We start from the raw sequence: 18,383 nt of genomic DNA, 5'->3' as shown, positions 1-18,383 counted from the left end.
TATGGAAAAAGAGACTAGGCCAATCAATCAATTATACAAATTTCACGTGTAAAATGTAGAGGGTGCTCTTTAATGTTTATTTTGTTTTGTTGCCCATGCCAACATTGTTTTGACATAACAATAAAATCGTTTCGTAACCCACATTGTTATGTTGGTAATCATTTGATTTCTCGTACACTGTGCGTACATGTGAGTTCACAATATTGTATAAGAGTTTTTCACACATTGACAAATTTTGAAATGTCGTATTTAGGAAAGGAGAGGCACGATGGTTTGCCAAAATTAAATGGACACAGAGCTGTGGACCGCAACTTGACTCTTTTGGAAGATGAAATCGAAAGGCTACGATGCAGTCGCTCAGCCCCGGCTGGAGGACGTACAGGCAGTCGACCCAGTAGTCCTGGGCTTGGGCTTAGCTCTGGTAGTCCATTCGGAAGCCCTCAACCTAGTGGATTTCAATCGAAGAAAATGATGCAAGATGTAAGTACCCAACAAAAAAAAAAAACAATTATTCAAGTCTCTTTTTGATTAAATAAATTTATTAAAATTATATATAATTATCGCCGTGGCTAAAGATACGGTACCGTATTCTAACTTCTGTTTACTAAAGGTACGGTAAAATTGCATTACGTCATAACCAGCCAATGGGGTGCTGTACGTGTGTGACGTCATCGTATAAGGACTTTGTGGATTTTTTTCATATCGCGAAAACAGTGATCAACCGCATTTTCTTTATGCTTTATTTATCGCTATTATCGCCGTCGTGTGTGACAAAAACTAAATGTAGCCTACGTCTGTTATTATTATTGAAAAGCCAAAACATGTTGATTTTAATTCTAGAATACAGAAAACCGTTTCAAAAGAGGCCTAGGCTAGGCCTACTATAACCTCATAATATGAGTTTGTTTGTGTAGAGGGAAAGCGATGCCAGGCTGGGGCCAGCTGCATGTGTGCGCTGATTTCTGTGACTCGTTAGCCCTGGGGCTACTGTCTAAATCATAGTATTTGAGGGCCCCTTTATTGTCTGCATTTGCTTGTTGTTTATGGTCACCATTGTAAACAAAGTTTAATAAAAAATATAGGCCTAAATAGGCCATTTGGAATAAAAATAAAACCCTCATCTGCAGCGCACACACATCAACGCAGCCTGGCGCCGCCGCCGATAGCAATTCTCTACACACACAAACACAACAGACGCGATATGAAAAAAAATCCCAAGTCCTTATACGATGACGTCACACACGTACCAGCACCCCATTGGCTGATTATGACGTAATGCAATTTTACCGTACCTTTAGTAAACAGAAGTTAGAATACGGTACCGTATCTTTAGCCACGGCGTATAATTATTGTTTTGCTTTCTTTTTCATAGAAAAAATGTATCATATTTTTTTTGTATTTTTACATTTATTACAGTTACATGATCAAGTTAAACTTTACAAAACAGAACTTGAAAAAAAAGACAAGCTCATTCAGGATTTATCACGGTAAGTTTGGCAAGATTTCAATTTTTAACTAATTAAAATAATATTAAAATAAATAATAATAATAATATACATTTTAATAAGATCTGTACTTTTTTTCTCAAATGGTAAATTGTAAATTCTTGTGCTCAATAAAAAAACAAAAAAAATTTGTCATTGAAATAGTACATGTACTTAATTGATTAACGAGAGATTGTTTGATAAGTACTAAAACGCAATGCTTAAAATAAAATAAAAAACTATACTCAATCTTAAATTCTGCAATTAAACACGCCAAATGGCATCATATAATAAACAATTCAATATTTAATTAGTAACGATGTAGTTAATTAAGATACAAATAAATAAACTAATTTTCTTTTTATGTATAATTTTTTTAGGGTTGATTCAGCTCCATATAGAAAAGTGCATTTTAGTACAGAAGACAAGGTAGGTGTTCTGCTGTTATTAGTATTATTACATTATGGTGCAAGTACACATTACATATATTTTTAAGATGTGATAAATGTGAAAACACTTACCATAAATTTAAACCAACTTATAATAAATATTATTGAGAATTTGTAAATATAAAAAAAAAATAGGAATTATAATTCTTTATTTTAAATAAGTAGTAATTATTGAAGATGTACATTATTGTCCCCCAAAACATGATGATTAATAAAGATTAATTAAATCGGGCTTTGAATAGGTTATTTTGTAGTTTTAATAAAGTAATTTACTTCCGTAGAAAAAAAACAAACAAAATATGTTTTCACTTTAAAATGACAAAAACTATTAAATTCAACCAAAACTAAGTTGATCATTTTTTACATCTTTAATTAATATTTGGTAATTATATAATAAATGTAATTATAATTGACTAAATAATAAATTATTTCAATCAAACAAAAAAAATAAATAATGATGATGATTATATCATTTTACTGTAAATAGCTTCATACCTAAATAGCAGTATTTTATTGTTTATGTTTTAAATAATGATGGAAAAATATTTCTCTACTAATATTATACCATAATTAAATTTTACATAGAAATAGCAGTATTTTACTACTGTTTCTTTTAAATCCTTTAAACACAATTGCTCATTGTATATGCTAGCCTCAGTACAAACACGATAATATAAGAACTCATCAATTACTACTGACATTACAACAAGATGTAATTCATCGCAACTTTCTTCATTGATCTACGATTATTTTCCACATCAGTAATTGACAAAGCTTTTACTCGCTGTCGTAAAACTCAACTCTGTTTTATTATGAACACACTGTTAGTGTTACCGTTAGCAACAGTCACGCCTAATTAGGTACAGCCCGATAGAGATTATTATTGCTGATAGATAGTAGGTAGTTGATTATCATATTGTGTTTATTTAACAACCAAGTTATTAAAGAAATCATCAATATTATTATTTATTTTAGCTCTATAATCAGGAAAGTGGTTTTATTCCAAAAAAGAATAATATAAAAAATAATATTTAGAATGATAAAATAAAACATTGCTCATCTACTGTATTGAAGAATATTATTTTACAATTTTTGTATTATTATTTATATAATTGCTATTTTTATATTGATTTAATTTCAATTAATTTGAAAAATTACTTAATAAATGTCGCTTATATACATGAAAACTACGACAATAGATGGATATCTAAGTTGATCACATTTTAAATTTATAGACGGATAAAAAATGGAAAAAAAATCAAAATATTTGGCCTTTAAGTAAATGATAAAATTGAACAAATAAATTAACAAATTCGACTGACACAGCCCCTATAAATGACTAATATCTTTTTGTTCTCAATAGTCTTTTCAGATTTTATTTCTATACAATGTATTCTTGACGTTTATTCATTTTATTAACTTGATCACATTTCACTGCACACGTGTACAGCATGCGTCAGCAGTTGCCTTAACACACTCTGCATAATCATTTTCATATTTTTCATTCGTGATCAACAATAATCCTTTGCCTCTCAAGTTTTGTATTTAAGACTCTGAATTATTTATTACAGATTTAGAAACATACATTTGGATTTTAGTAAAAACAGTGAACAATCTGTCTGATATTCTACTATATTAATTTTGATCATTTTATTATTTAATAATTAAACATGAAATCATATTAAGTAGTTTAATAAAAAAAAATCGGATTTAATGATTATTTATATACACTACCGGTCCTTAAACTTCAAATCTTTTATTTATTAAATTGTACTTACTGTACTGTAAATACTATTTAAAACTGATATGATGTTTTCCAGTGAATAGAATGATTAGTTATAAAATAAAAAATAATACTTAGTGTAATTATATTTTTAAGCAATAAATCATATTACTATATTTAATAAATGTGGCCATTCTCTGTTGACTATTGCATCGTTTACAACAAATTAATGTTATTTATATTATATTTATTTATTGAATTTCTATATAAATTTAAAATTAAATAGAAAGAATTTATGTCATTGAATTATTGGTTTACCATACATATCACCTAGGCAACTAAATTAAATGAAACATTAACATGATCAGTGTATGGAATGGTTGATGAGATATGTGAGGGTGTACATGGACATATCATGAGGTTTAATGTGCTGGCAACATTGATTTTACATCAGGGAAAAATTTCATTTTAAAATTTTGCATTAATATTCTTAGGATTCTACTAGGAATCTGTGATTTTATTGTTATATTCCCTGTGCTGTGTGCTCTTTTGTTCAAGGTGCTTACGAAAGAGAATATTACGCAAAACAAGATGAATAAATTGAATTGCCTTTTTTAAAATGTGATTTTAGAAATAATTTACTATAGATTTTTAATTTATTTCTTAATTCAAATAATTGACAAATCTAATCGAAATTGATATTGTATTTGTAAAAAAAAATGTTCATCCCTTTAAAAGATTATAAATTATAATATAAATTAATTGAAAAACTTAACAAATCCAAAATTGAAATGTATTATAGATTTTTAAAATTGTTTTAAATTTCATCCACTTAAAAAAACTAGATTTGAACTCGTATTTTTGACGAGTTAGTTATCTGCACAACAAACACCACATGCACGTTATACGTTAGAATATTGCGCACAGAAAAAGATTATGCCATTATGACCTGACCAATATTTATGCCATCTACTTTCGGTCATTAAACACAGTACAGTATATATACTGTAGTATGCCTTTTGTTTGTTAACATCTTTGATTGGCTGATTTGTTTTATTATGTAATTTTGTGACTTATATATGTTATCCTTTGTTACAATTCTTTTCACCTGATGATGGGCTATGCCCGAAACATGTCGTTAAAATAAATCTATATTGAGGCAGTTTTAACTTATTTGATCTTGATTTTTTTCTATATCCTGCCTATGCAGCTCTTTGATTTATATATACTGTAGTACACGGATAAGTTATAATTTAACAAAAAATGTCACTTTCAACATAAAATAATTTACTGTTCATTTAAAATAACAATTTAAAAACTATAAACTGCAGTAACTGCAGTAGAAAAATTTATAGTGATACATTTCTATTGTTTGTGTAATTTTAAAATCAATTATTATTTACTGTTTACAGATTTCAACAATTTATCCAACTGATGTTCTTGGTTCTCGTGAATATTTAAGTGACTCACATCATCGTCATTCGGTTGACGTGTCGCGAGAAATAAGCATGATGCAGTTACAGGTGGACCAGATGAAAGCTGAGGTAAGACCAATTACTACATAAAAACAACTTTTGAGACAAGTAGGGGGTGAACTGGTTCACATACTGTAGCCCTAATAATAATAGCCATAATAGCAATTGTATTTTTACCTTTCAGACAAGAGATTACCAGAGTCGACTTAACTCACGCGATATTCAAATTGACGATCTAAAAGGTCAGGTCAGTGCGTACAAAGAGAGCAGTGATCGTAATGCTGCCCTCGTGATCACTCTACAAACCCGCATTCAAGAGCTAAAGGACAAAACTGACGTGTCAGTAAGAGGAGAGTTTGCTATCGGTACGTTGCAGAAGGAGAATAGTAATCTTCAGGAGAAGATACTAGAGCTTGAGAGAAGGAATCGTAACCTCATCGAGGAACGAGAAGCAGCGGAGAGGAAACTAGAATCATGGGATAGGCAGTTTCACAGTATATTTCTACAACTAAAAGATGTTGCATCTGTGGAGGATCGAACACCGGAATACATGGCATCAAAGGTATGTACATTTTGAATCATTAGTGCAGGTTTTCTTGATTTTGTGCTTATTATTTATTTGATTTGATAACCACTCTTCAAAACAAAAAATTATCTATAAATTCATCAGTTCATGATTAATTCGTAAATTAAACATATTTCAGAAAAAAATTGCTGAATGACTCAAGGGAAATTAAAAAGTTGCCCCATCTGGAACGTCAGAAATTTTTGTTTTAGGAGGATAACAAATTTCGGCTTAGTGCTAAATATTAATATAATAATTATAATTTCATTTTTTTTAGATTAACGATGTCGTGCAAGAAAATCTGACTTTGCGTGGAAAGGTCAGCTCTCTCTCCGAATCTGTCAACAGTTTGGAATTGGAATCAAAGGCTGGACGAGAGACTATTCATCGTCTTTCAGAAGAACTTACAAAAGGTCAGCGGCAGTCATCAACTTCACTGGTTACAAATGAAAGAATGCGATTGGTAGGTTCATTGTTTTTTTCCTCTCTATTTTAAAATGCCTCCCAGTCATTAATAGTCCTTTTATATTTGAAGTTTGGTGACCCAGTATAAAGAATAAATAAATTGCACACAACAAACAGAATGCTAGTGTTGACAGCCGTAGAGTTTTGCTAGTCATCCTTCATTACCAGTTTCTATGACCAAAACATATACTAAATTTCAAAATTTTATTTATAATTTAAGGAAAAGGAAACAGCAGTCCAAGCTAAAAAGGACCTTGAACGAGAAAATACCCTTCTTCGTGAAAGATTTAATGCTGACAAGAAAGCATGGGAACTTACCCGAGAAGAGTTGAATCAACGTGAATCTCGTCTGAGTGAATATAGCCACGCTAAGTCATCGTTGGAGTTTGAAGCTCAGGTAGCCAAAGCTGAACTGAAATCTTTTAAGGATTCGTTGGCTGCCTTGCTGTCTTGTGAGCCTACTGAGGAGATTGTTAAAAGTCAAATTAAGAACATACATTCCACATCAAAGGAAAGACAAAGTGTAAGTTCGTTTGAAACTATAATATAGCAATAAATATAATAATTCAATTCTCCAGATCACCTATATTTTGAACTATGCTCCTCATCACAGTCAATATTTGTATACTATTTCATCTGCCATACTATACATAGCATTTGACATGCACCTTTCCCCAGAATCTACTTATACCTGGTTAGATATTATGATAAGTTATGATGATTTTATTGTTTTTTATTTTGACAGTTTATAGATGTACTTGAAGCAAAGGTTAAGAGTTTGTCAGACCAACTGCACAACCAAGTTGAACTGCATCACTCTACCATCCAACGAGCAAAGGAGGCAGAGGAAAACCTGGGAGACTTCAGGTTCAGAATTAGAACAATGGAAGATGATCTGAACACTGGCGACGTACTGAAAGACACTATACGTGCTGAGCGCAAGAAGGTGAATACTCAATTAAAGTGAATTTATCTAGCTATCAAATATTGATTATTGTGCATTGCTCATTGAAAAACACATTTATTTGTGAAGGAGCCTCTATTTCAAAATAAAGATATTTACAAATTTTATTATTGTCTATTTATATGAAACCAAGTTTAATAAACCATCTTCATATTTTTATCTACTTTACAGTACATGGCTTTCATCGAAAAGATATGCAGAGTCCTAAAGATGGACGTAATCGCTCTGGACGTCGGGTTTGACCTTTGCACCGACGCAGTTCTGGCACGAGCTGAACAGGTGATGCGAAAAGAAGTGGATACAATTACAGATAAAACAACTCATGTTTACAACTTGCAACGAAAGTTGAAAACGATGAAACAACAATTGGAGAGCAAAGACTTACACATCGACCTTCTCAGGAAGAAGATTTGTACACAGGACGAAGGTCTGTTAGGGAGGTCAACGTTGGAAAAAGAAAAGGTAAAATTACAAGAAAGTTATTAATTTGTGTGTGATAATTTATTAAAAGTGAGTACTGTAAAACTGAAAAATAGACACATACTTGACAATAGTTTCCATGATATATTTGTTGTACCATTATATTAGGTTGTTTTTTTTTATTATTTGTGTATAATTTGTTTAAGGATGACATTGTTATGGGTCAGAAGAAACTTCAGAAGGAGAATGACCGTCTTCGAGGTCAACTTGGTTCTGCCAGACAGGTCATTCTTGAGCTGAAAGCAAAATTAATGGAGATTGGCGAAATAAAGGTATTTTTAACATTTTAGTATTTCTCATATTTGGTTAATAAGTTTATTAACAAAACAAAATCAAGAGAGAGATAGAAATGAATCGATATTTGTATAATTTGCAGAGCTACACTACCTCGGTACATACAATGTATTGATTAACCCAAAAAAATTAATGTAAATTTATGTAAAACTTTAATGTAAATGTATATTTTTCTAGCAGAACTTAACATTTGCATGTTAACCATTTAATCATTTGTGTTTATATTCTGGTAGGAAATTACAATATATGCGTCTTTTTATTTGTTTTGTTTAGTCTACAAACCTTGTGCAAGGAGACCATATAGACGCCCTTTGCAAAGAGTTAACCAAACTGGAAAAGACGAAAGAAAGACAAGCACGTAAAATAGCTGGAATGAAAAACGAGATTGAATTCACAGAACAAGAAGCAAGCGATAAAAGATTCCATGCCGACCGATCAGTTACTGCTCTCATGGAGGAGTTACGTGCAACGAAAGCACTCCTTGCAGACATGCAGCAGCGAGAGAAGCAGCTGCTTGACTTCCGTCAGGTAATATCGCGTATGCTGGGCCTGGACGTCACCTTACTCTCTGTGCCTGATTATGAGATTATCACACGCTTAGAAAAAATTATCCAGGCTCATCACTCGCACTCTCTCACGTCGCACACTTTGGAACGAAGCCTTGGTCAAATGGATTCAGGATTTCGCGAAGGTTATACAGGAGCTGTGGATACGCCCAGGAGGTCAAGAACAAGATCCCTTTCGCCATCAAGACGTCAGCGACTTCATCAAGTTGAAACATATTAAGACGTGATGTAGTAAAGATGAGCTTGTTTAATCTTGGGTTAATAGTAAGACGATGCTTAATGTATTTTAGTATGGTTTAAGTAACATGCAGGTCAAAGGTCAGATATTTATGGCTGTTTCAGAAATGAAATAGAGTTATTTAAATGGTAAAGTAATGTTTAAAAAGTAATGTGTGTTGAAATTCTATACAAAGTAAGTATAGACAATGACTTATAATATAGAGACGTTTCATTTTCACAACACGCCACTAGACTATGGTACACGCCAAGTAATTCACAGAATGACTTAAGCTGCATAGTTGCGTGTCATGAAAGCGTAGGTCACTATTAACAATCGTGTGTGGAATTTTAGATGCTTTATAAGTAAAAGTGTGCATATAAGTTTAACATGTAATGTACTATATTATAGGTAACATAGAAGGTATTGTAGATATTCAGTTTTAATTATTATTGTAGATTTTATCCATTATTTTTAACTGACTGAAAAGGGTAAACTCTATAATTTTTCTCTATAACACTCAACGAACCTAAAAGAATATGCACTGCATTGCCAACTGGGTGAGGATAATGAACTGAACTTTACTAGTGATTTAGAAAAAAAACTGTTAGAAAAACAACTCTTTATGAAAACATAGACCGTATAGAAACTATTTATTATACTTAAAAAAAACCCTGAGGATAAATAATAAGTTTTTATCCCCCAATCGCCTTTTGTGTGTGAATGACTTTAGTGTACGTTGATTGAAATCAGTAAGTTAATTAATGTCATATGTACAATACATCCAAATCCCTATTTTGATATCAATGTTGTTTATTATTGTACATTATTTACAAACCAGGGTAGCAAAGCAACGTTCACACATTTACTGACTGGCATACAAAAAATAAAAAAGAATATTATTGTGTGATTGTAGGTGTATGGACTTAGATTGTACAATTTGTTATTGAGCAAGACGAGTGCAGTAAAACACCTCCTTTTGGACACCCCTATTCGGTGGAAACACTCCTATTATGGGGACACTTTCCCATGATGTAACGAACATGGGGGAAATATATGTTTTATCAGCACATACACATATGTGTCCTCCTCTTCTACGTCGTAGAACTGGAGTCGAAAACCTATTCTGCACCAAATAGCCTACTAAGGTGTTCGTTAAGAATTTTCTTTGATTGTGTAATGGCTTTGGCTTGCCTGATTTCCATACTTAAAATACGAGAGATTTTAATCCACGGATCACGATGTTGGAAAAGCAAACAGCATCTTTTTAGTAATTGATGTATTCGATCCTCAGTAATTCAAGGGACGCTTTTATTGGAACAATTTCCCGTTAAAAACGAACAAAGGGAAATATTATATTTTAACACTATGCCCAATTCATATTCAGTGTATCCCCTTAATGGAGGCTGTATTGTTATTGGTATCATTTTTTTCTTGCTGCATTCAATTACAGACGTAAATGAAAATATATTATCTTATGATTTTCAGTATAGTTTGTATTTTTAAACTATCTTATCTATCATTAGTAGAATGCATACATTAAATAAATGTCATTCTTAAGTAACCCTCGAACATTCATAGAATATATGATTTTTTTTTATATTGATTTTTTTTTGTAATTTACAGAATTCAATTTTAATGCTTAAGAATTATGAAAACTCGATAAGATACAAGATGAAAATAATTGTCGAAATTTTACCGATTTTCGGAAATGTTTTTTCTAAATATCGTTTTAAATTCAATTATTATTATTTTTCGAAACTTAATGGCCAAAATATCAGTTTTTTAAAATTCAATTATTATGCGATAAAATTGCTCTATGTAATCATATATTGCTTTATTATCATCTTATGTCGAAAAATAAAAGGGTCGAAAATTTGCCATTTTTGAAAAAATCCCTGTACTATTGTACAGGGATTTTTCAAAACTTAATGGCCAAAATATCGTTTTTTTTAAATTCAATTATTATGCGATAAAATTGTTCTATATGATCATATATTGCTTTATCATCATCTTATAGTACCATAGACACCAGTTATGTCGAAAAATAAAAGGGTCGAAAATGGGTCATTTTTGAAAAAATCCCTGTACTATAGTAGGCCAAAGAATATATATCACTTTGAGTAGGCCTACAGGGATTTTTCGAAACTTATTGGCCAAAATATCGGGTTTTTTTAAATTCAATTATTATGCGATAAAATTGCTCTATGTAATAATATATTGCTTTATCATCATCTTATAGTACCATAGACACCAGTTATGTCGAAAATTGGCCAATTTTGAAAAAAATCCCTGTACTATAGTACAGGGATTTTTCGAAACTTAATGGCCAAAATATCGGTTTTTTTTAAATTCAATTATTATGCGATAAAATTGCTCTATGTAATCATATATTGCTTTATCATCATCTTATAGTACCATAGACACCAGTTATGTCGAAAAATAAAAGGGTCGAAAATTTGCCATTTTTGAAAAAAATCCCTGTACCGGGATTTTCGAAAAATGGCCAAAATATCAGGTTTTTTAAATTCAATTATTATGCGATAAAATTGTTCTATATGATCATATATTGCTTTATCATCATCTTATAGTGCCATAGAAGCCAGTATGTCGAAAAATGAAAGGGTCGATAATTGGCCATTTTGGAAAAAATCCCTGTACTATAGTACAGGGATTTTTCGAAACTTAATAGCCAAAATATCGGTTTTTAAAAAAATTCAATTATTATGCGATAAAATTGCTCTATGTAATCATATATTGCTTTATCATCATCTTATAGTATCATAGACCAACTCCTCTAGAATCCCCGTCTCCGAGGCGGTTCATGTACGCGTTGAAGCTGGTATTCACGCTGATGATAATATATCAGATAATTTCCTTTAAAGTTCTTCCGCCTTGCTGTACAATGTTTATCCATAAACAATATAATATTGTATTATGTCACCAATGCGTTACTCGTTTCACACTAGCTTCATAATACAGCATACACAGATAAGTCAATTTAAATAATAAAGCTGCTTTGACAGAAATAGAAATAGAGGTAGGTGTCTCGAAGTTTTGGCCTGGCAAATGTAGTGAGAAAATGGACAATGAATTAACATGTCCGTGTTGTTTTGAGTTTTATGATGATCCCGTACTTTTACCGTGCGCACACAGTTTTTGTCGGAAATGCCTCCGTTCCATCTTCAACGCTTTGCAAGAACGCCAGAATAAAGCGAACGGATCCAGGAAGGGAGTGAAAATATCGAAGGTGCTAGGCATACCTTGTCCCTCATGCCGGAAAACGATAGAACTATGTGACGGTGATATTGATACAATGCAGAGTAATTTTCTTCTTAGTAATATCGTCAAAAGATACAAGGAATCTACCTGTAGTATAATAGAAGCATTGTTATTCGACGTAAAGAGGACAACCTTAAATAATAATGGTTGGTATACCCTACTTGGTTTTTATTACAACACATAAATAATATTGTAGCAAATCATACAATCTATAAAATTACATAAAATTAGATAGGCCTATTTAAAATCAAGAACGTGGAAATTAGGCACAGGGGTGTCCCTTGAATAGAGGCTCTTGTAGTCTTATTGCATAGGCCTATATTATTTCCACTCTGGTACACAAAAGAAGTAGGCCTAAAAACGAGTTTAATTAATAAGGTCATGTTGCTTCTTGCTAATCTAATTGATAAATTTCAAAGCGAAATCGGGACACAATTCTAAATGATTCATTGAATATTATAGGCCTATGATATGTCAAAAAAGCAACACTCGATAGTCCAGTCGTGTGATTCAATTAAACACAACGATTTGGATAATATTTATATAAGATTTGTTCATCGGTGGTGCGGCTATTTTGCCTTTGTTATGAAGCTTGGACGTGCATACCGATATAATTAGATGGGCTTAGGTTAACTCAAAAAGTTACAGTTACTTTACAGTTGTTATGTATCTGTGTCATCGTTTTGAACATCTTCTTAATTGTGATGTCATCATTACCATCATCACTAACTTCCAGCACCCTTCTCACCATGGAACTGTAATATAATATAGTTCCATGTTCTCACTAAAGTACGTCTATTGTTGTTGATTTCTTTTAGGATATGTCAACGTGCCATCAACCGAGTTTAGCAAAACCACCGATAAAATACCAATTAATGATGAAGTTGTATATGAAAGTGAGTGGAACAATGCATACTGTTCAACCGGTGTTCTTCAATATATTAAAAGCTATCTTTCATATTCATAATATTATGACGTATTATAGTAAATACGATAGAACCAAGGAAATCTAGATAAAACATATACTAGCGCCTCTTCACAAAGATGTAAAGAGCTCACCAAGTAATCGCTTGTGATTGGTCAACTCACTATTTGGAGCGCTTACTTTACGTCACAGAATATAGTTTGCAGATTAATCTTAGGCCTATAGTATAGTAACATATACCAGGTTGGTGATCCGCCATTAACCTCTAATTGCATCTCTTTTTTTAAAAAGTTTTTGTTTCATATTCTTTTTTTAAAGGTCCTTATATGGTGATGGTTGGACATCAACAACCGGTTCAAAAACCACCCAAAGAGGGTAAACGATTTGTATTATTTTGTATATAGGCTATTCTAACTTCTGCCAAATATGATTATAAAATAAAAGGATATAAAATACCAAAATGTATAATAAATCCAATATAAACTTAGTTGTCAAATATTTAAACTTCTTCTAGGCCGCCTAACATGAAATGAATAATAATTATTATTATATCATGAAATGAAACCAATCGATTTGGTTGAAAAAACACATTGTGGTAGGGGGCTAAATGTGAACAATACATGTACTGTAAAAAACGATCCGGTTGAAAAAACACATTCTAATATTATAGGTAAATAATTACATAAGGTGTGGAGCATTTTGCGATTTATTTTAAACAATTCAGTTACTGTATACCATTCAGTGACACAACGAATTGGACGAGCGCGTTCAAGTGTTGATGAATAAATTAAGCGCGCGTCAACTTTGTGTTCCTTTCGTGACGTCACTAATGATAAGTCTTGATACAGTATTTCTTGATTTTGTTTTCATGTAGAAGATTACGCCTGTATGGAATCTGTGCGTCCACGTACACGACCTGACACTCGTAAATATAATTAAATAACAATTATTCACGAAGGGGTGAAAATTGGTGATGATTAAATGGGAATTATAAAAAATATGGGACGATGCTGCTGACGACATAGTGATTTGTGATAATGACTATAATATAAATTAGGAAATTAAAATTTCAAAATGATTGATTGTTTAATTGTATTTTCACACAGTATGATGATAGTAGGCCCTATTTGGCATTAATGAAATAATATTGTTGTTGGAAGTGTAGGCTACTAATGTTGTGTACTAATAATTATTGTTGAATATATGTATAATTGTATTGACGATACTGATTGGCCATTTTTATTTCAGTGCCGAAAAATACAAAATCAAGAATTACTAGTGTTTATGAAACCCCTACTTGTTCGATCAGCCCAGGTTAGTAGAAGGAAGGAATTGATTTAATAAACAAATTAACAATGAATGTATTGAAACAATATTGACAGATTGAGTAAAGACCGGAGAGGAAAAACGAACGACCGGATCGGGCAAATGAACGACAGGATAGGACAAACGAACGACCGGTTGTTAAGACAAACTAATGGATTAAACAGTTAACGAAACTAATTAATTAATTAATAAAATAAAATATAAATATGTTGTATTCTATTGTAATCATCTCTTCAAGAAATACCGATTTTATTTCAGAAACCTGCCCTACCGTCGTCACAACATGGCGCCCTAAAGGTACACCCTCGGTTCCGCGTATGTATATTACCTTGACAGAGTCTAGTTTACGTGTATTTGTTTTTTACCCTGTGTTGTACTAACAATATTAGTTGATCGTTTTAACAAACTATAAAGCACCGTAATCTCAAAAACTTTGCACAAGAAAGTCTTACTAGTACGCACGCTTAAGCGTGGTTACCACTAGCGACGCAACGCAAGGACGTAACGCAACGCAAGTGTATTGACCAATCCCAAGCGATGACTTATTCGCTGGTGATTGCTAACTGTCTATAACTTCGCTTGTCATGGGTTAAAACGCTTGCGTTGCGTTTACGTCCTTGCGTTACGTTCTAGTGGGAACCAAGCTTTATGATGAATGAAAGAAAATGAAGCGTATACACGTGTTTTCCATCATGCACGAACCAGCATAATATTAAACATATGCCATGCACTTATTACTACTAAATATTTGTGACAATGGTCTGCGAGGCTGCGGCATAGTAACTTCGTGCTACAGTATTATTCACAGAAAGATTACTAACCTAAAGTTTTAATGTTTGGTGTAACATTTAGATTTATAATAAGTCATAACAGACAGTATGTAGTGTGTAGTCATGGGTTATGTCTTCATTGAACAAAGTCAGTAGTTTGGTGTAGGGAATTTAACAGTTTAAATATGTTTTTTTTTAAATAAACACTTTTCATCTCTTTTTAAAGAACAAACACGACGGAAGTCCGTGGGAATGTTAGCAGCAGAAGTTGCCAACCAAGGTACAGTAGACACAATTAAAAAGCACGCCTAACAAAAACGATTGAACGCCGCGCGGGTAAAAATAATATGCCTGAAGCTTGGTTTTCCCACTAGGACGCAACACAAGAAATTTGACCAATCACGGCGCGATGAGTTAGCATCCATCGCGTCGTGATTGGTCAGCTCACTTGCATTGAGCTTACATCCTCGTGTTGCGTCCTAGTGGGAGGAACCAAGTTTAATAGCCCATCGGGCGGGTATCTATAGCCTACGTCAAAATAATTACCCTTCATGATGGATAACAAGCTACAATTTTTTAAATTTTCAGCATCCAATCGATCTACGCAGAATAGGACTGCACGTTCACCTATAAGAGGTATGTAAATCACAGTCATAAAACGATATATACACGTCATGAGAATACACCTTTGTCAATAATGACCTCATGTTGATAATGACCTCATGTTGATAATGATCTCATGTTGATAATGACCTCATGTTGATAATGATGCACTTTCGTTTTGGTTAACTGTTTCAGGAGGACGTGTGGATGATTGGAGATCGGCTGCAATTAGACGAAAGTCTAGCTGCTTAGGTTTGTTCATTATTATTTATTATCATTTACGTCATTCAAGACACAATTACGTCGACCAAGGCGCAATTACGTCGTGAAGACGCATTTACGACGTTTGAGAGGCAATTACCGCGTCAAAGACACACATGCGCAGTTCAAAACGCACTTATGTCGTTCAAGGCGCATTAGGTCGGTCAAGACGCAAATACGTCGCTCAAGGCGCATTTTAGAATCGGGGACCCGTTATCCTCCTCCTGCAGTGTATATTATTAACACAATGAGGCCTACACATACACATTATGATTATCAACTCAGTATTTAAAACTGTAATTTTGTATCTAGATCAAGCTGACCTACCACCAGCGCCACCACCACCACCACCAGCAGTTGACGGGATTCTACCAACATGTCCGATAAGACAAGCAAGTGGTTAGTTTATAAATTCATTGTATTCGTTGAGTAACAGATAAAAAAAGACAGCGGACTATAAAACAATTTGGTTTATAATTAGAGAATAAGGCGACGAGACGCAGCAGATACGGCAACTACATACAAGTATATCATGTTATAACATTTATATTTCTATTTCGTTTTTTACTAGGTGACGACGTTCGAACTGGAATAGCAGCTCTTCTACCAAATTTGGCAGAGGAAGCTGCAGGTAAGTTACAAAACATTACTCTTTTTTTCTCTCCAAAAACTAGGGTGCTCTTTTTTGTTGCTGATTTCAGTTTTACAGTAAAAAGTCATCAAATTTGTTTGTGTTTTGGCTATTATTTTTGGATATTAAAACGTGTTGTCTTATTTATTCCAAAGCAAAAATAAACAGGCGAAAAATGTCTGCCCCGGCCGTACGACCGAAGCCGAATAAAAACGCACTCGCAAGACGATCCAGGACGTTAGGTAAAGTGATATATATTTACTAGACAGACCCTTTTAGTATATAGGCAAGTACGGGCAGCCATTAAATACAAAATAAATAGATACATGATGATCTCGGGCAGACAATCATGTGAGATATCAGGAATCAATCGTCGAATAAATTTGGAGGCAGTTTAAAAACAATTCAATTCAATTCTGTTCTGATACTCTCGACTCATTATTATTTTTAAGATGTTTATTTTTTAGACAACACATCGGACTACACGTTACAGGATGGCAAGTACTGATGGTTATAGGAGTCGTATCTGTTCTGATGGTTTGGTAACAGAATATCCAACGGTGTTTCGCAGTGCGAGATTTATCAAGATGTGAACGCACGCGTCAATACCGTAATATTAGAGATTCAGTTCATGTGTGCGCTTAAATGTTAAATGTAATTATTCGTTCTCAAGCTTAACTGAGGAAATTCGGATTAGGCACTCATGGACCCACGGCAGCCAGCGTCCAGATCAGCACACTAGTGTCGAATAGTGTACACATTTCTTTAACGTGCACTTGATGTACACAGGACCAACAGCTTTACATCCCGTCCCGCCTAAGAATGCAATCAGTATCGTACACACATGCTAGTCCGATATTAATATTAATGACGTGTTAATTGAAATACAACTAAAATAACATGTCATAATAAGTGCTGCTGAGCCATAAGTGGCGCTAAGAAAATATTGATAACATTAAGAAGACGCTGATGATCACGATGTTGATGATAATGTATAATGCATATATAATACATAAATTAAACACCATAACAATACAGTAAGTTTAAGTAATCAATTTGACCACAGAAAGTACTACACAGAATCATTGCATTATCAACAAATTTGATAATCTTTTGTATACGGATTGAAATGATCAAAATAAATAATACGAAAATGTTAAGTTACTGTGTTGCATACATTTCGATTAGATTTCATTATCCATAGGTATGCGAATGATAACAATCTGTAAAAAGAGTAGGCCTATTGGATTATCACAACACTAAAGAGACAAACTTTAACGCGCGCGTACAAAATCCGTAACATTCTATCAATGTTTGAACGCGTACGCGGAATATACAGTACCCGGATACACTGATTGGCGGTTGATTAAAAAACAAGATACATGACACTTTTATCAATTCACGCAAATTTTATGTACTAAAGATTAAAACAATAAACAAGGTTATACAATACAACGCTCAAATAAAACCTGTAGAGTATGTTCGACGTGGAACACGAGTATACACAATTGAGTCACATTCTTTGACATTAAAACACCTTTGTACAACTGGTTAAATCGCTGTAAAAAGCACAACGAAAACAAACTATAATACAGAATTACAGGGCGCAATTTGTTCATTTAATCTTGGTTCCCACTAGGAAGCAACGCAATGACGTAAGCACGTCGCAGCAAGTAATATGACATGGATGGATTATTTGAACTTCCGCTTGTCATTGGTCAACTCGCTTACGTCCCTGCGTTGCATCCTATTGGGAACCAACTAATGCTGTGGTGACAATGCCCCAAATGGCGCCCCGTAAAGAATACAACGCTGGTTTTTATTATTCAATTTGTTTCTACCATACTTGCAAACATACATTACACATGTACCTACAATCCATTTGTGTAACCATTATATGATG

The 18,383-nt window shown here is 33.1% G+C and overlaps 2 protein-coding genes across 3 annotated transcripts; both read left to right on the top strand.

Moving 5' to 3' along the window:
* Positions 1-162: 162 nt before the first annotated feature.
* LOC140060710 (coiled-coil domain-containing protein 170-like) lies at positions 163-10,246 on the top strand. Its single transcript, XM_072107029.1, has 11 exons — positions 163-480; positions 1,417-1,487; positions 1,865-1,913; positions 5,069-5,200; positions 5,316-5,693; positions 5,974-6,159; positions 6,382-6,684; positions 6,907-7,107; positions 7,297-7,587; positions 7,752-7,877; positions 8,173-10,246. The coding sequence occupies exons 1-11, from the start codon at positions 241-243 to the stop codon at positions 8,683-8,685; spliced, it is 2,490 nt and encodes an 829-aa protein (XP_071963130.1). The 5' UTR covers positions 163-240; the 3' UTR covers positions 8,686-10,246.
* A 1,374-nt stretch (positions 10,247-11,620) lies between these two features.
* Positions 11,621-17,640, top strand: LOC140061138 (uncharacterized). 2 transcript variants are annotated; one of them, XM_072107594.1, is made up of 13 exons: positions 11,621-12,110; positions 12,783-12,860; positions 13,208-13,264; positions 13,764-13,814; positions 14,138-14,203; positions 14,474-14,512; positions 15,212-15,265; positions 15,574-15,621; positions 15,784-15,840; positions 16,162-16,248; positions 16,421-16,480; positions 16,636-16,722; positions 16,948-17,640. In XM_072107594.1, exons 1-13 carry the CDS (start codon positions 11,765-11,767, stop codon positions 16,986-16,988), a joined length of 1,071 nt encoding a protein of 356 aa, XP_071963695.1. In that variant the 5' UTR covers positions 11,621-11,764; the 3' UTR covers positions 16,989-17,640. The 2 variants fall into 2 exon arrangements, with proteins under 2 accessions (XP_071963695.1, XP_071963694.1); XM_072107593.1 differs by having other exon boundaries at positions 14,474-14,530.
* Positions 17,641-18,383: the final 743 nt, after the last annotated feature.

The sequence above is a fragment of the Antedon mediterranea genome, chromosome 10 (genome assembly GCF_964355755.1).
Source record: "Antedon mediterranea chromosome 10, ecAntMedi1.1, whole genome shotgun sequence".
In the NCBI taxonomy this organism is placed as follows: domain Eukaryota; kingdom Metazoa; phylum Echinodermata; class Crinoidea; order Comatulida; family Antedonidae; genus Antedon; species Antedon mediterranea.
This window is presented reverse-complemented; position numbering and strand designations above follow the sequence as displayed.